At 49.3% G+C, this 20,886-nt stretch overlaps 1 protein-coding gene across 1 annotated transcript in view; it reads left to right on the top strand.

Moving 5' to 3' along the window:
* Positions 1–2,926: 2,926 nt before the first annotated feature.
* Positions 2,927–20,886, top strand: part of NECAB2 (N-terminal EF-hand calcium binding protein 2) — an 85,374-nt gene continuing 67,414 nt past the window's right edge. The window contains exons 1-2 of the mRNA XM_059825028.1: positions 2,927–3,124; positions 12,421–12,445. Of these exons, the coding sequence (XP_059681011.1) occupies positions 2,927–3,124; positions 12,421–12,445 (223 nt within the window). The remainder of the gene's footprint in view (positions 3,125–12,420; positions 12,446–20,886) is intronic.

Raw genomic sequence — 20,886 nt, 5'->3', positions numbered from 1 at the left:
TCCGCTGCCGTTGGGTGCTGCGTGGCCTGACCGCTCCTTACAGGAGTGTACTCATCGCTGCACGGAGGGGGAGAAAGTGTTCAAACCCCAGTCAGAGCTGTGGACCTGTAAGAGCATGGTTGCTGAGGCTTCGAAATGAGCTCTCTGCATCTTACTGGGTCTGTCGAGACCTGTAATTAATGCTTGCTGCTTTCACTGGGATGCACTTCGCCTGGATTTAACTGTGCTTTTTGTTGTGTCCTCTTTATTCTCTCCTATTTATTCCTATGCCACTCAGCATCTGCGTTATGCATTTACATAAAGCTTTCAAAGCAGCCAGTGGCTGGTGGTGGTCCTGCTCTCTCCACCTTTAATGAAAGAGTAAAAAGTGTGCTGGATGCCAGGGAGCAGAAGCTAAAAAGATGCTCCATTGACTGGCTAAAGAGGTGTCAAAACCCTGTTGTCTCCGCTTGTCCATCACTTGTTTGGTTTCTTCTTCTGGCCCTGGTTGATGGCTGCTTGCCTGGGACCCGGGCAGCGCCGTGACCGGCAGCACAGGGTGGGGGGAGAGGTTGGCAAAGCCCCGATGCCTTGGCCACAGTCGTGTTTATTTGGACAGGACAGACAGTGTCCCGTCGCCCTCGGCGAGAGGCAGGGGATGGTTGGCGGCACGCAGAGCCCAGCCCGAGGTCTGTGCCTCTGCCCTCTCCCTTGGCTGCGGTGTGACACATGGGCTGGGACCAGCCTGAGCACGTGCCTTGGGGGTTCCTGTGTTTTCTCACCTGGCTCGCATAAGTACAGAATTGGCTTTCCCATTTATTCCTCAAAGGGAGACTTCAACCTCATGGAAACCTGGAATAACCAAGCCTCTAGCAATACAGACGGTTAACATCCCAGTGTGAATGGCTAGCTTCTTCCTAATGCCTGAGTGGCTGGAACTTTTTCTATCTAGATCCATTTAGGAGGAAAAATGAGTATTTAACTGTGGTAGAGCTGGTTTTGACATTAACAAGAACTGGTTTTTGACAAAAGCCCAGAAATAGCCCCAAACTTCCAAGCTGAGCAATGAATCTTTATAGCACATGGAAAGGAAAATTCAAAGAACCTCATTTATAAACTTATCCAGTAAATAGTTTTAAATAACAAGCCAATAGTAATCCTAAACTGGGTGTGATTAATACAGTCTGAACCAGCCGTTTAGCAGAGGGACGTCTAAAGGAGAAAGAAGCATATGAATAATCTGAGGATTGTAGAAGCACAACAGAGCGCAGTAATTCAGGCCATGGGGGGTAGGGGCCAACTGGCACCAGTGGCCGGTGCGTAGGGACACAGCCCACCTTACCATCCCCACGGCAAGGATGGTAGGATGTGTCTTGCCTTAGATTATCTTTGCTGTGAGGTGTAAGCAGGTATTGAATGACGCCTGGATTGTACACCAGCCTGCTCTCAGCATCCCTGTAAATGAACACAGAGCCACTGAAGCGCTCCACACAGCTCCCACGAGCCACCATAAACCCCCTGAAGATCCTCCAGTTTCCCCAATTAATTTTGTATTGCTGGAGAAGAAGGAAACCCCAAAAAGTGAGAGCTCAGTGAAAGAGGGGCTCGGCCCACGTGTGTCCTGGTCTACTGCTGCACTTCTCTGTGCCCCATCTATTTAAAAGCCTTTCAAGATCCTCCAGCCATTATCTGCGTACTCCAGCAGAGAGAACCAGGCCCCCACTTGCTTTTCGCTGAGCAGCAGCTGAGAGGAAAATGCACATTCCTCCACCTTTCACCTCAAACACAGAAGTTTCACGCTAATTTCCCTGAGTAAAGATGGGTGGTTGGAAGATGAGGCTAAATAATACCGCCAGGTAGGCTTTGCTGGGGGGGTCTGGGCTCCGGTGCACTGCGATATATAAGCTTTGTTTAAAGAAATCATTTGTTGCTGGTTATTTTCCTCTTAAAGCAGTAGCTGGTCAGGCCTTTTGGAGCGATTGTGCTGCTCCTCATTTGGAGACCAGGCATAGGGCTCAGCGTGGGAAGTGTGCAGTGCTTGCACGGGGGTGCTGGGCTTGCTGCCTCCTGCGTCAGAGACGTTCAAATCTGGGGACGTGGCCCTTGTGGGACATAAAGTCCCCGAGGGCTGCCTGCGAGAGGGTCTGGCTGCCAGGGGCGGGCAGGGCGGAAAGGCCGTTCGGAGCCTGTGGCCGCTCTAGCGCCCTGGGAAACCCTCCGAGAGGGTCTGGGTCGGAGCCCTCTGCCTTTGGTGCCTTTCCGGGTCTGAACTCAAACTGGGAACATCTCCTCAAGCGTGGAGGGGGAGATGAAATGATTTAGGGACATTTTGGCCAGAAGACTTCTTGCCCCTGCCGCAAGTCTAGATCTTGACCTGTGTAGGTGAGCACAGGAGCATCACAAAGGAATATCCTCGTAATACAGAATTACAGGAGTAGAGATACTTGTCCAGCTGAGCACTGTGATTAGCTCCGTAGCCATGAATGCCCCCATCGCCCGGCTGGAATTGCTGGCTGCTCATCGTGTAGGGACTTTGTGGAGTAGGGGTAAGGGGTGAGGTGCAAGTTCTATTTACTAGCAAGAAATCTGTTCCCTGCTGTCCCTGGAAAGAGCTGCTAAAATCTGTTGTGGGGTAAGGGAGGCTGCAGAGGGGAGAGGACATGCCACAGGAATACTCTTTTTAGATAGAAAATGCCTAAAAGGCTGCTTTGTGTCGGGGCGCGGGGGGGCTGCACGGGGGTGGGAGCACGCAGGCAGCACCCACTGGGGTGACCTACACCCCCCCAAAAATCCCCCCGCCCCTTCCTCTCCGGGCACCCCACTGCCCTTCGGGCAGCCGCCCCCCGGCCGCTCGGGTCCCTCCCCTGCCCGGTGGCGGCGGGAGGCGGAGGCGGAGGCGGAGGCGGAGGGGGGGGTCCCCGGCTCCGGCATGAGGCCGGGCTGAGCGATGTGCGAGCAGGCAGCGCGCTACTGCCGGGCCGGCGTGCACAGGCTGCTGCGCAAGCCGCCGCCGGCGCTCCGCGGGCTGGACGGGCTGCTGCGCTGGGTGGTGGCCAGGATGAGCGACAAGGGCGTCGGCGAGCGGGAGCTGCTCACCCCGGGGGCCGCCGCCGCGCAGAGGAAGGGCACCTCCGTCATCCTCGATGTGAGTGGTCCCCGCGCCGCCGGGCGGGGGGGACGCACCCCGCGACCCCGCACCCCGAGGGCGGCACGGCGGCTCCTGCCCCTGCCCCTGCCCGGCTCCTGCGCCGCCTCGGGCTCGGCTCCTGCGCCCCCCGCACCCGTTAGGGACGGGCTGTAGCCCGGGTCCTGCAGCCCCCACCGGGTGGGCACCGGGGCGCAGCCGGGAGCCTGCATCCCCTTGCGCGGGTCCTGCAGCCGCGGACTTGGGTGGGCGTGGGGGTGCAGCCCCGCTCCGGCATCCCTTTGCCCGGCTCCTGCACCCATCCGGCCAGCTCGGGGTCCGCCTTGTGTCCCGGGCTCTGCATCCGCGGGGCTGCGCCCCGGTCCAGCATCTCCCGGTCCGGCTGGGCAAGAGGCTGCACCCCGGCTCCTGTAGCCGCTTGCCCGGAGCCTGCAAGCGCAGGCTGCCTGGCACCGGGGGGCACCGCGCTCCCTGCACTCCCGTTGCCGGATCCTGCACCCCCCGACCGGCTTGGCATCGGGGTTGTTCCTCGGGTCCTGCACCCGAGGGTCCTGCATCCCTTGGGGATGGGCTTGCAGCCCGAGTCCTGCCCCCCATGTCCGGGTCCTGCACCCCCAAGGCTGGCCGGGCACTCGGGGGGCAGTCCGGGTCCTGCATCCCTTTGCCCTGCGCTCCCTGGGGTGGCTGGGAATAAGGTGCACCTTGGTCCCGCACCTCCCGCACCGGCTGGGCACGGGGGTGCGGTCTGGATCCTGTACACCCTTTCCTGAGTCCTGCACCCCCAAAGTAGCTGGGCATGAGGGTGTAGCCTGGGTCCTGCAATTTTTTTGACCGGCTGGGCGTGGGGATGCAGCCTGTATCCTTCATCTCCTTGCTGGGATCCCACACCTCCGCACTTGCAGGGCATGGGGGTGCACCCTGTTTCCCACACCCTCCGGACCGGCTGGGCATGGGGGTGCACCCCAGGTCCCGCAGCCCTTTTTCCAGGTCCTGAATCCCCTGGACCAGCTGGGATGGGGATGCACTGTAGGTCCTTAATCCTGGTATTAGCTTGACTGGATTGGGGATGCAGGACTCCAGGTCCTGCAACCCCCCCGGTTTTGCACCATGGGTTACCCCAGGTTTTCTGGGCATAGGGGTGCCCCCCAGGTACTGCATCTGCCCCCCATCCTGGACCCCAGTCCCTGAAGGGCTGCAGGTGTGAGGGTCTGTGCCGCGGAGGTGGGCAGCATGGTCCCGGATGCCTGCGAGTGCGTGGGACCCGGGGCTCCCTTACCTGGGTTTGGGGGGGCAGGCAGGGCTGTGCTTAGTGCCTCAGCTGTGGTATTTATAGACTTCCTGATTAGGGAGCTAACAAGGCTATTTGCACTTAAATGAATTGGGAGAATAGGGCGGAATCAACCGGAGTGCAAACGGTGTAATTACACAGTCTTTCTGCAGCATCTAGTAATTAAACACATAGATCCTCAGCTTTCCTATCTCCTAGCTTAAAAAAAAAAAAGTAGTGAATGCAAAAATAAGCTACTGAGGCATTGGCTGTAGTAAAGGATAACTCGTGCTCTCCTCGGAGAGGAGGTTCTCCTCCAGCCTCCTCGGAGTTAGGCAGTAGTAGCTCTTCCAGGCAAGCCCTCGCGTTTTCTTAATAATTGCTGAATCTTCTATCACATCCCTGGTAGGCATTGGCATGGGCTGGCGACTCCAAAACTCATTACATCTCTGAGCACCCTGGGCTCATTTCGGTTCCCTGAATGAACCAGTTTGACTGGGTCTATTGAGCTGCCAAAAGCAGCTTGGAGAGCAGGGCGCTTGATGGATGGTCATGCCCGGTGAAACGGGCTGGCGGGTGGGCAGCTGCGGGCTGTAGGAAATGCTGCTTCATGGGGAAACTGAAAGGACAAATGCAGCTAATACCCTTATGTCTTTTAAGTTAACTAGTTTGGTTTTTTTGTTTTGTTTTTTTTTTTTTCTTTCACCTGCCCTGAAATTACCAAAATTTTACAACAATCTGGAATCTGGGCTTCAGAGCATAAATGCAATTGGGAAGCAATGTTAAGTTTATACAAGAGGTTCTTGACTTAGGATTGTTTTTCCACCAAAATGGTATCTCATCTGTTCAACTTTACCGTCTTGAAATGGATTTTTTTTTTTTTCCCCCACTTAGCGGATTGAGCTGAGAAAATGAGCCATGAACCTTCAGTATGGCTTAACCGGTGGGAAATACAGTAGAGCAGGGTGTGCAGCTCCTGATCCTTTTTTCATTTCACAATGGGACTGGGAGCCCTTTCTCACCTGCTGAAAGTAGAAATGGATGCTGGAAATGTAAGGTTTGAGAGTTTGGGGGTTTTTATCCCCTCCTTTCTTAGAACTTGCTTCTCTCCTTTTTCTCCAGTTACAATAGAAACATCAACTGAAGCTGTGGCTTCACTGTAACAGGCTCTTCAAGTGCCCTGTGAGACACCCAACCCCTTTCATCCAGAGTTTAAACGCGTTTCGGTTAATTTTCACACATTAGCAGGAAAGTAACAAAGATCCCACTGAATCCTCAGGGATGAGAACGTATTTTCCAATTAACTCATTCACGTTCTTGCATTACGTGGACGCGCTGGGGAAGCAGCGAGTCCCAGCCATGCAGCAGCGCGGCTCCTCGGTGGGTGGGGATGAAATAAAAGACCTGTAAGATTTTATATTTAACTAACCTGTTTGCATAAGCTGGTGTGCTATGTAGGCAGTTCATCGGGGCTGGGGAAGGAGGGTTAGGCTTGGTTTTGGCTATGAATTAGATAAGATGGTTCTGATGCTAATGGTACCTTAGTCACTTTTTCGTCCTCTTCTGTTCTGGCTGTCTTTTGACTCAGCCAGCCCCAACATGCTTGTTTTGACTCCTCCAGACCGTGAGGGTGGCTGGTGGGTCAGTACGAAGTTCCTTATGCCCTTTCCGCCAAAGAAACAAAACTGTGGTGTTGTGGGGCAAGACCGAAGGCTGAGGAAGAAGGATATACAACAAGGGGGTTAGATGTCTTCTACCATCAACCTGGCTACTGCCAATTGGAGGGTGAATCTTAACTTAGGGCTGTTTTCAGTATTATTCTTTTATTTTTCTTGTGTCCTTTTAGGTACACAATTAAAAAGGTTGAATAACGTTTACTAGTTCAGCTCAAAATCACAGGTTTCCAAGTGTAAAAAGTAGCTAAAATTGCAGATTAACTAAGCCCTGGTAACAAACTAATGAAGAAGATATTTAAGTCCTAAGCATTGCCTAAAACAGGCAGCAAGTAAAACTAGGGAGTGATAGATGCTCTTCAGTGGTGGTAGTAGATCAGGCAGAGGTGATGTGTCACTCTAGGAACCTGGAAAACATCACTTTGCATTTAATGGCCACTTCTTACAACATCAGTCGAATCGGCATAAGGGGTTGGGGTTGAGCAAAGGGTGGGTACCCATCCTGCGCTTGCTCTCAGGTGTTTGCCGCTGGGTGTTTGCTCCGTGGGTCTGGATCGCACATGGCTACTCTGTCTGCAACAGCCAAATGCTCGGGGTTGGCGGCATGTGTAATTTGCTGTAGATAACTAGTGTCTATCCGCAGCTTATGATACGAGATCATGGTAACGCTACGTTACCCTCTGGGCTGCCTGAAGATGCCTTCCAAAGGCTCTGAGCATCTGTCTGCATCCATGAGGACAAAACTCCTTTATTAAAAGGAAGCTGAAACTGTCACGGTGCTGCTCGAATCCGCATGCGGTGATGGTGGCATTTCCAGTCCAGAACAAATCTGCACATGTCACAAGACTTATGAAAGGGAGGATATAGTGTGTGTGGGGGTAAGCCTATATCAGATCACATTTGCTGAGTGTGAATGAGTCCACGTGCGATATAGAGCTGAGGTGGATGGCTCCCAAGGCGTGGGAAGCGTCTAGACAGGTACTGCTCTGTCTGGGAGTATTTCAGTGCTGACTTACCGACTGTCCTTGCTCATCTCTTCCTGCCTTCGTGTCACTGTCAAAAACCTGCCTTGACAGCAGGAGTGTGAACTCCAGCTCGTAAGACCTGGTGAGCCACAGCGGCTGCAGGCAGAGGTGCCCCGGCTGGTTTACACCAGGGAGAGCCTGTTGAAAGAGCTCATCTCCTACTTGGCGTCTAAAATAAGGGTCAGCCTTGGGTATGGGAGAGCGTCCCCATGGCAGGACTGTGTGCTCCAACCAAGGGGTGGTGACATCTCTGCCGCCTTTCTGGCTTTGCTAATAGCGAGTAAATTCATTGCCTTTTGGCTTTATTTTAAATGCCTCTGAAGAAAGCAGTGCCATTCATTTCAGGTCAGATGAAGCTTTTTGTTTGATCTGCTCTGTCGTTTGCTGAAAACTAATTTTGACCCTTATCTGCCTCTTTCCTTCTTTAATTTAAAATCCAGCTCTCCTGCTTATGGCTCCTCTTGCAGCCTCTCTTACGTGGCCAAATCTGATTTGCACTTCTTCAGCCCCATGGGATCGAGTGAAGTGTTTGGATAGAAGATACGGAGAATTTGGTTTGTGCCAAGGGTGCATTTCCAAATGTAGATCCAAGAACTGGCACGCTTTTCCAACTGTTTTGTCAATGATGCGATTTCCAGGGCAGCCCTAACTAGTAAAGCTATCGCAGCCACAGGAATCCCTTCTCAATCCCCTTCTGCTTTGACTTTTTCCCTCTGCTTTTTTTTTTTTTTAAGGTTGATTCACTCCCTTTCTTGTGTTCTCATTTACCTTCTCACTTCTCCGAGTGAAACGGGAAGGCTCTAAAAGCTGCAAGTCATGCTGGCAGGGCATGGCTGGAAAGCAGGAGCAGGGGCCGGCTGGGCTCTGTGCATTCGGGGATTGCTCACTGCAAAGTACGTAACAACACAGAAAAGTTCATCCTTTCTCTTCTGCTCTTTGGGGCTTTGTAAGCGGGCGCTTGAAACGGAGCTGCACCCAGGGCTGGTGTTGATGGAGAAGTAACTTCTAGTGCTGCGAATGTGGTAACGTCTAATGCAACTCGTGCCTGTCTCATGCAACTTTTATTTAGGACAGCTAGGTAAAGTCTAAGGAGAAGGTAAGAGTGAAAGGGGAAGGTAGGGTAGGGTGTTAACTGCTCTTCTCTTGGGGAGACAAAAAGAAAAAGGAGCTCTGATTTGGAGTGGGAAAGGCACCACGTTGGATGGAGCTCTGTAGCAGCCTTGCTTTGGAGGGGGAGCCGCTCCAGGTGGGACAGTATTTCCACACCAATGGCGTATTTCTTACGGAAACACCAGAATCAAACCTTTCTCTTGCTCGGGGAAAGGCCGTTAGCCTGATGAGGTCTAAAGATAGAGTCCAAAGTGACAAAGCTTCGGGTCATTATTTTCTTGCAGTAGTACTGGAAAGAGCAACACAAAGAGGCTGCAGGAGAGGAAATTCCGACCGGTACCTCGGGTTAGAGAGCTAAAGGCCATACCTGATATAAAAGTTTGTCTCTGCTCCGAATGAGGTGTCGAGACTTATAGGGAGAGGAACAGAAAGGAAGAATAGGAATGTAGGAACATAGTGAACAGACTAATTGGGTTTTTATGTATAACTGTGCATCTGGATGCTTTCTCATCCATAGGCTTTCCTCACCCAGGAGACTTAGATTTTGTTTGTCCTTGATTCTGCACCAAGATTATGATGGAAAACAAAATTCTAGCTCTGTTGCACTCTATTTTAAAGCAACATCATATTAACCTGCTGAAGGGATAATAAACCCTACAAACCCTATAATAATTATTAGGCTTCTTAGGGGAGTGTTTGTGTGAATTTAATAAAATTGCCCAGAAAACCCCCATTAAGCAGCCTCCGGTGTCGCGCATTCTCATCCAGGAGCTTTGAGAAGGCAGAGCCGAATGTTTAAATTTGAAACCATCAATTTTTTTCAAGTTTATTATTACCACTAGTGTTTTCAATTGCTTACTTCTGCCAGCCAAATCTCTGTAGTAGCCATCTGAGAGTACGGCAAACCCATACATTTTAAAAAGCTATTGGAAATCTTGACAGAGGTTCTTCGCTCTAAATAAAATAGAGTTATATTCATCTAAACACCTGGTAAATGGAATAAGTACGCTGCAGACAGCAAGCTGCGTGCATTGCCTGTGTAAATCCTCTAAAGGGGTTAATCTGGCCCATATTGTGGGCATCCTGTGGGCTCGCTGTGCTGCTTAGCCGGTGCTTCAGGAGACTTCCTTAATAGGTTTAAGGCGCAGCTGATGGGGGAGATGGTTGCTGTAGTACTTTTTGGACTGGATAGTTTCTCGTTTACCATCTGAAAGCGGCGCGTTGCCCTGACGGTTGGAGGACTGGGGGTGATGGAGCGGAAAGAGCATCCCTAGCCAGGCTGTGCGGTGCTGCCGGCTCCTGTTTCACGAAGCCCTCGGCCGCTGGGGACGGTCCTCGGCCGGGGTGGAGGTGCGGGAAGCCAATCGCCGCCAAGGGCCTGGCAGGACAGGGCGTTTCTCCATCAATATTTCATCGCCTCCACTCTCGCTGACCTCCAGGGCTGCTGCTTTGACTAAGCCTAAGTGACTTCGCTGCTGAGAATAGCACTGGCGGAGTTACTGCAAGCCTGCAGAGAGCGACTGCGGGGCGGACGGGCTTTGCAGCCTCTATGCTGGAGATGACGCAGCATCCTTGCTTATATTCCCTTCTTCCTGGAGCTGGTTGGAGCTTTCCTCCCTGGGAGCCCGGCCCCGAGCTGCCCTCGGGGGTTTGCCCCGCTGGTCCGTAGGGGAGGTGTGAGGGGCCGCCGTTTCCCTTCCATCACCAGATCTCACACCTTCCCCTTACCAAAAGCGCACCACGTCCTTCCCGCAGTGCAACAACTAATTCAAGACGTGCACGGAGGGCATCTTCAGGTTGTGTGTGGGAGGGCACCGTTGTTTGCTGAGCTAGTGTGTAAATCCTGGGTCTTCACAAAGACGGCGTTTTTGGCAGCAGTACCAAACTACCACGGAGTATATTACATCTTTATCAGCCTCCTGCTGCTCATTCCAGTGTTCGTACCTTGATGTACTGCCTGCCTGTGTTGACAGATGACTTTACCTCAAATTGCTTTCCCTCCAGGTGTCCTGTTTTAAATTTTTGTGTGTGTGCAAAGTTTAGGTGGTCCAATTAAGTTGGAAGCATAAATCTTGCTCATTAGCAATAGAAACTAAACAGCTTGTCCTGTAGAATAAACCTTGGTAGGTAACAGAGCTGATGCGATCTTCCATCAACCTGTTCATTTACAAATAGTCATACTTTCTAGGAGTGTCTTGGGGAGTTAAAGCCCTGAAAAGTTCACTTAGTGAAGCTGGACATAAATACTTCCATTTCTCAACATTTCTTCCATTTCTTAATTAGTTATTTTTTTCCCCTCTTGCTCTGAGTGTTCATTGCGAGGTTGGTGGCTCCACAGAGCAGAGCGCTGCAGATTGAGCCTTTCTCCCACTTTAAGCCACGTTTTACCTATTGTTTTTGCCTCCCCGTTCTCCCTCTGCCAGTTGTGCTTAGCGGGGTGGCGATCTCCCACAGGACCTTAAAATAGACATTGCTGCTTCTGTGCTAGACTTGATGTAATGTCTTTGTTTCAAAGCAGTGGGAACAGTAATAGAAAGATGTGGCAATGAAACAAAAAGCCCAGAAATAATCAGCATCTAGAAAGAAAAGTGCCTCGCCCAGAGGTGCTCAGGGGAGTGAGGAGTTGGGGTGTCCAAGCCAGGAAAAGAGGAATATTTCATACTCGGGGCAGGGCGTATTGCGCATGGCTGGGTGAGGTGTGCCGAAGCCACAGGGCTGGCTGGGGTCCTGCTTGACCTGGCTGGCTTTTTTCTCACCTCCCATAGACAAGCCATGACTGGCCAGTCCTTCAAAACCCATATTTAACCTCAAAGAAGTCCGTAAGTATGGAGACAGGTAGGATTTTCCCCCAAAGCTTCTAATCGCTCTAAAAAAAGGAAGGTCAGCTCAAGAAGTAAGCAATTTTGGAGTGGTCACAAGCTGTAATCCTTGTAGGGTTTTTATGCCCCTCTCTTGAAGCTGGGAGTCGGTGACTGCCACCATTTGGGCTTGGCTTAAGCAGAGGGTGTTTGCCTCTGCTGAATTACACCAGAAAGTCCAGCTTTGACTTTGCCCTTTGCAGCCTAGGAAGAGATTCGGGCAAAAGAATGATCAATGTTCCTTAATTAAGCCATATTCACTTAAATAGCACATTCTGCAATTCAATTTGTCTCTTGGGTTTCTTGTTTTATGCAGCAGTTTCTCTTCTGATATTTTTTTGGTAATGATTTTATGACACAGAAAATAAGAGATTCTGCTTTACAGCTGGCTCTGATCTGTCCTGCTGGCGCTTTTATTCCCTCCGCAGGGAAATTTCTTTGTACGGGCAAAATCTCTGCTCTTGCTCAAATTAATAGGGTCAGGTCTGAAGAGGCGATGAGAATGTTTTCCCTTTTCTGCCCAGTTTATAAGCATGTTAATTTTTTGGTAATGTATGCCCAAACCTGTGCTAGCAGCCATTTTTGGTGGTAACCTATAAGATTTCGGCTCTTGCACAAGACTTTTGCTACTAACTGCATTGTGTCAGGGGACTATTCCTAAGATGAGACTAGTCAGAAAAATAGCAGTTATTTCTGCTGTTTTTCTCCTGGCAAATTCTACTGTACTACACATTATTGCAATTTTTTTTTCTTCTGAAAGGGCTATCTGATTCCTCTCTGTGGGCTGTTCCTCCATACTTTAGTTTTAAGTCTAAATATAATCTCCTTCCCACGCAGGAAACTTGCTTTTAAAAAAAAATATATTATAAATAATTTGTTTCAGAAGTGCAGAACTGTGAAACTTGGTTTAAGAGATGGTATTGATGCCAGAGAAGGTGGCTGGGCTGGCTGCATGGCTGTTGTAATTTCTTTTTTTAATTTTTTTTTTTTCCTTTGTGTTGGATCCATGTTTTCGGCTTTCTTCTTCAAGGGAGATGGGAAATAAATGAACTGCTGGAAGCATTTTGTGTTATCTTTGTTTTGCTAGTTAGCTCCTTTTCCACTGGGTATTCCAAAGCCAAACTTGTTGATACCCTCTCCCGGAGGGGGTTGTCCATCGTGTGGGTCTGGGGGCGATGGGCTGGGTCTTGGGAAGGGTGAGCTCAGTACAGCACCTGAATCGGCTCTTCGGGGGCTGGAGCACGTGGCCCTGCCCTGTGCGTGGCGTCGAACATGGTCCTGGTGCTAAGGGCTTCATCAAAACCAAAACCCCTTCAAGTCGAACAACATAGTAAAAATGTTTCTCTCTCTCTTTCAATTCTAGATTTTCAGAAGAGCTGACAAAAATGGTAAGTCTGTACGTTCATATTTCACATTTTTTGATTGCACTTTTGTCAAATTACCATTTTTCCAGATAGTAACACCTAACTGTTCAAATGTCGTTTAGTTTACTGGGTTGCACGCTGATACTGTTTAAGCCTCGGGAAAGGTTTTGTTGTTTCTTTGGCTGAGATATATTCTTAGAGCAGCCGTGATACTGGTGTGCAAGTCGGCATGGTGAGATCAGCCAGGTTTGGGGCAATTTCACCAAAAAAGAAGATAAAAAAAAAAAAATCACAGCTAAGTGATAAATGAGGATCCACCTCTGGGTAATCTTGGAATAGCTTTGCAAATCAGACCTGATCTGTGAATATTAATCTGGTTCCTGAAGGACTGGACACATGTATCGAGGAGCAACATGTATTGATGTGTGTTTTCAGTTTGTGCCTGTAGAAAGCTGATCAACTTCGCTGAAGCCTGGTCTTGTCCTTAGATGGGGAATAACACGGAGGTGTCTTCATTAGATGGGATTGGGATCTAGATTATATTGGGATCCTGAAAGGAGAGAGCTGTTCTGCTGTGCGATAACGTAGTTATGGGGAAAAGTAGCAATGGGGTCCAATCCCAGGATCTCTCTCCACGCTGAAAAGCAGTTTAATTTTAGCTCCTAGCCAAAATCCCAAGAGCTAATCTCTATTCTTTCCCTGGCGTACTGGGAAATTAAATATGCATCAAACTAGTGTGTGTTTGCAGAGGGACATGTGGGAGGGTTGTGCAGAGGAGCACAGGGGAGAGTTTGTTTTTTCCCTACCAGACTTAAAAGGCAGATAGCCGATTTCTGTAAGAGCTTGTAGGCGTGATCACAGCCCCTAGGTAAAGCAGCGAATGATGCTGTGAGCTGGCTGGTGTATAAGCAGTAAGTGCCCTGTTAATGTCGGCGTTTGGTTTTAACAACTGACGTAGTAATAAGACGTTGAAATTTGTTACCTGGGTAAGCTGAGCAGTTGTGCAATGGAAGGGGAGTGCTGGGGGGGGCTGGCCTGGGGGCAGAGCTCTCTAGATGCCGCTTACAGGGAAAAAGGAATTTGTGCGCTTGACACCCAGACTGTCGTACTTCACAGCCTCCTGAGCACTTAATTGTTGCATAATTGGAGACCTGTAGGTTTTGTCTGACGGAATAGTAGGTGCTGCCTCTGAGCGATGCTGCTTGCTTGCTTTCTGCCGGCTGGCGTGCCTGCCCCCGTGGAGCTGAGTGCCGGGGTTGCCAGCTTGTAATGAAGTCTTACCTGCCACTTGCTCTCCATCAGGAGAGTCTGGTGATATGCAGATACTGAGCTAAAATCTGTGTTTAGTTATTCCCATCCCAGTTTGCAGTTGAAAATGCCGCTCCAAACTTTGACCTGTGAAACTGTTCCTTACTAAGCCCGTGTTTATCCTCCCTCCTGCTACAGCCAACTTCCAGTTTCCATTACAGCCTCTGTGCAGGGCAGCTGAAATCAAAAGCAGTGATTTTTCTTTTCAATAATAAATGTTACTCTGTTGAACAAAGCTCAAAAGGATGCACTTTAACATACTGGTCTTGAGGTAGTTATTTCCAGTGACTGCTTTTTGAGCTCTGCCAAATGGTGCTGTGCTTTTGGTTTAGTCTCAAAATTAAATTTATAACAGCTGCAATGGGGCTGAAGAATCAGCACGTAAAGTACAAAATCTTGTCTTGGCTGTTGTGCCAATATTAAGGCTTTTCTAGGACGGGTGAGTGAAGCAGCTCAGAAGTTGCTCTTGAAGCTTTGGTATTCCCCGCTCACCGCAGCACAATGAAAGGAGCTGCTGCCCACCAGGGACAGACAGACACCTCTTTCCAACCCAGCCAAGAGGGCAAAGCTGTCATTTTGGCGGTTCTAGCATGTCTCAAGGCTGTGGGGGTTAAATTTTAGTGCAGCTCTGGCCACAGGGACAGCTGTCTTGGTGTATTTGGTAGGTGCCAGTGGCAAGCCGTGAATCTGTGGCGTAGGTGATAACTTGGGGAAATGATGAGCTTTTGGACCTGCCTGGTCTGCTCTGGTGATGGGTCTCTGGGAAGAAAGATGTACCTTTGGAAAGCTGCTGACTTTTGCTGACCGTTGTTGAAACCCACCCAAATCTCCCATTTTTGCAGCCTTATACTCTGTTGCATGTTACAACCTTATACTCTATTACAATGACAGGCAAACACTCCTCCAGTGTTTTAGCATGAATAACAGGTAAAGACCAAACAAGGTGCTTCCATCAGCAAGAGGAAACCTGTTGTTTTTACCTCTGCCCCTCACCCTGGGAAAAATCTACCCAGCTCCACCATGGTCTTTTCCCTGGGTGTTCCTCCCTTTGTAAGGCTCGAGCAAGTGATCCATGTGGATAATGGGTGGGATGTCCACTGCACGTGGACAGGAAGGCAGCGAGTGGCTCAGGTACCACGTGACACTTAAAAGCGTTTTCTTGTCCTGCTCATCCAACCAGAGAGAGTTTGGATTTGAGCAGAGAAGCAGAGATTGATACTGCAGAGCTGACCTCAGGGTGTCCAACAGCCACCCTGGGCACCCAAACACCTCTCCATGGCACTGCTGTCCTGCCCAGCAGATGTACCCTCCTGGGGGCCAGGCACCCCGTAGCGTAATGCCCATGGGGAGCATTGCTCATGGATGAGCGGTCTCTTTGGTTGGCCGTGCTGTGCAGACATGAAAAGGTCTTCACCCCTTTGCAGGTATTCCCCTGGACATTGTTTGTCTGAACACCTTTGTTCCATGTTAACCAGTAATACCCCAATTAAAACTCAAACAGGGATGCTCACACGGATCGGAAGAACTGGAGCTGCTCTTGTCTAGGTCATAAAACATCAAAATGAGCGTGGATTGCCAGTGACATGTCTGCCACCCAGTAGCTGTTCATGCATTGGGTGTAATGGTGATGGGCTAATGTGTCAGGACCCCTAATCAGCTTGGGGTGCTATGAATAGGCACCAGCAGCACAAGCCCTATCCTGATGTCTGGTGGTTAAATAGGTGATTCTTTGTCAAAGATGGTGTTGGGCAGGAATTTGAGCTGCTAAGGGCGAGAGCTGTCACTGCCAGGGGTGCAGCGGGTCTGAGCGCTGGGCTGGCGGGAGGTGAGGAGACCAAAGGCTCTGAGCGTAGGCAGAAAAGGTGCCCCCCCGAGCCCCGGTGAGGCTGCTGGCTGCAATTGCTCTTCTGAAATTTGTCCTGCCTCTTCCTAACCCCGGATGGGCACTGCAGGGGGGGACAGCTGGCTCTGTTAATAAAGGCCAAATCTTCTCTGAAGAAAGAGTTACCTCCACCTCTGCTTCCACTCTCATTGCTTGCAACGCATGTGACCTACAGTTGCATTGTCTGGACAACAAACCACGGTGCTCTCCGTGGGACTAATGCTGCCAGGCAAACGGGACGCTGCCTTTTCCTTTTTATGACCTGGATGACAGGCTGTCACAAAGCAGTCTGGATTTAAGCGGCGGCTCTATCCCCGTGTTGGTTCCTGCAAGGTGGGGTGGCCGAGCATGTGTCAATCTCAGGGTGGCTGCTTTCCAGTCCCACTGAATAGGGTTGTTTCTGTGATCTTGGGGCTGTATTCTTGAAGGACTGGACGTCCTGCAATGCCTTTCCCTGCATTTTTCCAGATGCTGCTTTTTCTCTTGAGACAACATCTGCCAGTCGTGGTGGCCAGCTTCACCAGCCATTCATATTTGCTTAACTCTTGATAACAGAGTTTGCCACTCTTCATAATTGGCTCAGTAAGTTCCGCCGCAGCCTTTTGGGGTCACGGCTTCCCGCAGCCGCCCCTCCAGCACCCCGCGGCTCACAGCAGCTGCCGCAGGAGATGCGCAGGAATGTTTCGCTTGGTACAGCCTCCCCACAAACTGTGGCTCAGAGGTTTCCAGAGCCAGAGGTAACATCTTTGTATTTGATATCCCTAGGGATCTCCTTTTCACCATTTTCTCTCTGACATCCTGGCCTTTAATTTATCGATTTGTTGAAATTCTCTCTCTTCATGGCTTTACCTGGTACAGCTCCAAGGAAGAGTGGAAGCATCAGCCTGCCGCTTGCATGTCTCACCTCAGGTGGCCTGTGTGCTGTACACAGCCCTCCACTGAAAAATGAAAATCTTACACTTTTAGATGTTTGTCAGAATCCCGGAAAGGAGCCCTGAGCCCTGGACAGGCCGCTGAAAACACAAGCTCACAGGTTCCCAAAATATTTTACAGGCTTCTGCTGTCTCCACACCTGCGGAGGTTCTTGTCTGGCAGGGGCTTCGCTCTTTGTAATTAACCAGCTAGGACGAAGCGTTATCTGGCACTGTGTGATGGTGGCATCTGGAGGGGAGAGCTCCCAGGGCCGGGAGGGTGGCAGCTTTTCCCAGAACTGGCAACTCTTGCTTTCCTCGGCTGTCCTAAAGCCACTCTTCCAGACCTGTGCAGGAGCCCTACAGAAATAGGGGGAGGGAAATCTGAAAAAAGCCTTCAGCTCTTGCCATCTAGTTTAACTAACTAGAATACCTCGTTTACATTTTGCCATCCAGAGATCAGATGGTTAAAGGGTCACCTAAAAGACAAAGTGGGGATTATAAGCTTAAGGAATTGTCTCATTTGATGTGCAGCTTCCTACAGTCAAGAGGTCATAAATTTGGAAATCTTTTCAGCATCTTGATTTTTTTTTTTCCCTTCCCCCCCCACCCCCCCCAGGCTGGTAAAAATGGCATGTATTGTGTTAATGCAATGTGGCTGGTTCAGACACAGTAACTATGGAGCCTGATCGTATGAATTCAAGAGCTTCTCCCTCCTCCCCTTCCTTCCAAAGCTCCTCAGCATAAATTGTTAATTCATGTAAAATTGGATGTTCTTGGTGCAAGATGCTAGAACACGTTATTGTTCCTGCTATGTTGAGGCACTTGTATCAAGGTCATTTGATTCAGTGCCTACGTGTACTAAGAGACTTCTAATGAAGCAGCTCTTGCTCATTAAAAGATGTCTCGGTCTCCGGACCCAGAGAAGTGAGATTCTGTCTCTAATGTGAGTTCGGTCCCCAGCCTTTCCCCCATCCATAGCACCAAGTAGCTGGACTTACAACTATATGTACGAGAAGCTCAGCAAACGGTCTGAATAGCACACCTTGAAATGGTGAACATGTTGGAGACATTGGGATAAACTGGCAAATGGTCTGAAAAAAGGGAGACGGGCTGGGGGGTAACCTTCTGACAGTGAATAATTCAGCTAGCTCTAGTCATGCTTTGCAGGGGCATGGCTGTTAGTCATTCAAAATAATCTTTTTCTTCTGTGTAGGAGTGTTTTTCCTTTCCCTGCTAATAAATCCACCTACAGTCTTGTAATCCTCCTGGTCCCCCAGTAAACAATACTTAATCGTTTAATTGGCATGTGGTAGGGAAACGGAGGCATCTTGTTATCGGCTGGTGAAGCAGAGCTGTTAATCATCTGAGTTATCTACTGTGTACTTTAATCCTCTCATCAGAAAGCTGTTAATCAATTATAAGTTAAATAGCCAGCATTCTCTCTGAAAGATTAAGATGGTTTTATTTTGACAGAAGAGCCTAATTGCTAACGATTCATTATAGAAATGTTGCTTCCCGAAAACTGGAGTTCTGTTATCTTGACATCTCCAGTCCCTGCAACTACCCAGTTCCCATGACTTGAGTGTAACTAAACGTGAAGTGCATCCAGCTTTAATCTTGTGGTTTAGTTTGGAGATTTTGCTGTAATTACTAGATCTCGTTCATGGAAACAGCCGTTGGTCCGCCCCATCCATAGGGCTGGCTTGCTGGGCACTGGGGGTTAGGTGATTCCTCTGGATCTCTGCCATGGAAGAGGAGAGATGCAAAATAAAATGTGCCAAAAATTCTGTATATGGTTATAAAGCACCTACAGAAAATGGCAGGAGGAGCTGGCGGTGGTGCAGTATTTCACTTGACAGTGACCAGGGAGGAATGAGTATTGCGATTAAGTCAATTAAGCAGCTTTCTATTGCTGCTGTCCTTGTGACTCCTGCACCAAGAACTGGCCCAAAAAAATTCCCTTGAATTTATCAAATCTAGGGAAGGTGTGGATGGGAATGAAGCCATTCAACACGTGCTGTCTTGGATAGCTTCTGCTGTTCCCAGAAATGAAATACAATGAAGTGTGAACATGGATTAAATTACTTTATAAATTTAACGTAGAGAGCTGGAGTGCAAATGCTGAGATGAGTTTTTGGTTTTCAGTTGATCTGGATGATCAGCTGAAGGCCTGTAGAGGACGTAGCAGAACTAATAAAGGGAAAAAGGAAGCATGAATGCAGCAGGAATAGGCAGTTGGAAATGGCTTCTTGGTTAAGAGCCATCAAGGGCAATGGAATTGTGCCCATTCCTATCCCAGTAGGGCTTGTCCTTTAAATAGCTGCACACAGATATCACTTAGGAGCCCATTAAAGGAGATTTATGCTGTTCTACTTTGTAAGTAAAGGTCTGCATATCCCAGTGTTGCAACCCTCATAGCACATTGTGCTACAAATGATGGGGCGCATATAGAGCCGCTGACAAGCGGGGGACATAAATATCTTTGGACGTCAACATCATAACAAACTGGCTAAGGAGCCTGGTTAGCTGGCAGTGGGGTTGTGCCCTTAGGAGTAGAGCAAGCTCCTCCTCTTACATATAAACCAGCAGCACTGCTCTGCCTGATGGCTTTGCGCCAGTAATGCCCCATCCCACTGCTGTCCCCTTGGTCTGTGGAGCTCACAAGCTTCAGAAGGTGGAAAAGGGCAGAAAAAGAAAACCAAGTAAACAAAAAGCTTCAGGCGCACCGCTCAGCCCCACTTGATATGTTAAAGAACTGAGGCATGTCGTAAGTGTCACCTAAGTAGAAATTGGTCTTGTTAATCACCAGTATGCAAATGAAAGACTGAGGCTTGAGGTTCTTCCATAGAATGGGTTTCTTGATTAAGGGATGGTGGTGAGAGAGCAGGGAAAGCCCTGGGCCCTCAGCAGAGGGAGAGGGCTGGACAAGTCCTGGTGTGGTAGGTCTCCAAAAAAGCACATGGGTGAAGCTCCTGGCAATGTCCAACCCTTCCCAAGTGCTGTGTACCTGTCCTCCGTGTCTTGTTTGTAGGCACAGACTGTTCCTCTAAGGACTTTGAGGATCTGGGAAATTTGCAGGATTTTTAATGGTAATAGTTCTCCAAGTCTCACCCACCCCTTCCAACCCCCACTTGGAGAAATGATTTGGATTACCTCTGGATAGCCCAGAACAGGAAGAAAGGAGTATTTGCCTATGTACGTGCTTAGAGCCCAAATTCACAGCAACTGGACCCAGATCACTGTATAAACCTTTCCTTTTCCCCCTTTCACTCTGAGAGTGCCCCTCACTGAGCTTGAGGCATTAATGCAGAAATCTGGGCAAAAAGGGGTGAAAATGGGTCTCCAGATCCAGCAATCTGGGAGCACAGGGAAATGCAGGAGAGGGAGGGACAAAACTGCCACTGGTGAGTATTTGGTCTAAAGACCCCATTTTCAGTGTCCGCTTTCAATGCTTTATGTCCTCGTGAGCTCCTCCTCTGCGGGGCTGCAGGTTAGAGGAGTCACTTCTGGGTCAGGAAAATGGGATTATGGTCCAAGCACAGCACTGCTATTGCAACGTGTGCCAAATGTCGCGTACCGCTTGCTTGGTGTCCTGCCTGCAGTGGTGGTTGTACCTGAGTCCTTTCCTTATTTCAGAAACCCAAGAAGCTGTCACCGTTCTGCTTGCTCGCCCTGCCGGGGCCCGTCTTGTTTTTTTTTTTTTTTTTCCTGGCATCTGGTTGCTGGGCAAAAAAGTTTAATTTTGGAGTTGTTCTGAGTTTAAAAATATCAGGCATCTGTTATTAATTACCTTCTTAATTTATTGAAACATTTTTAGAAAACTACTTGATCAGAATTTAGCCTGGTAATTGTCCACAAGGTGGTTTTAAGACTCGAAGTACTTAGCTCCCCACTTTCCCCCGTCAGTGTGGGGCCCTTTCGGAAAATACACTTGCACAGGACTTGAATGGTGGTAAGCAGTTAGGACTTCAATAATATGGCACCCAAAGCATCATGGAAGGAAAATGAAGACATCGTAGCTTGGGGTGCTTTTGCCAGATCTTAAAAGATGCCGGGCTAGGGCCACGATACCGCTATGTTATACATCAGATTAAAAAAACCCCAAACATCTAATAAGCCTGCTGTTGCACAGAGACCTCTTCCTTCCACAGCCGCAACTGCGCACCAATTTTGAGATTATGCTTTTACCGTAAGCTCCCGGGAATCTCATAGTCCCTGTTGTAATGGGCTACCACTCATCAAAACCACTCACCTTCCAGACCTGGGTGATTACCTTCTGCGTAGCTACTGGTCCTCACACACAGGGGAAACCTTGAGCTATTCATATCTCGCTGGTACGTCCAAATTAAATCATTAGTTCT

This window comes from Gavia stellata, chromosome 15 (assembly GCF_030936135.1).
Source record: "Gavia stellata isolate bGavSte3 chromosome 15, bGavSte3.hap2, whole genome shotgun sequence".
In the NCBI taxonomy this organism is placed as follows: Eukaryota; Metazoa; Chordata; class Aves; order Gaviiformes; family Gaviidae; genus Gavia; species Gavia stellata.
Note: the sequence above shows the minus strand (reverse complement) of the source record. Positions and strands in the feature narration are given on the sequence as shown.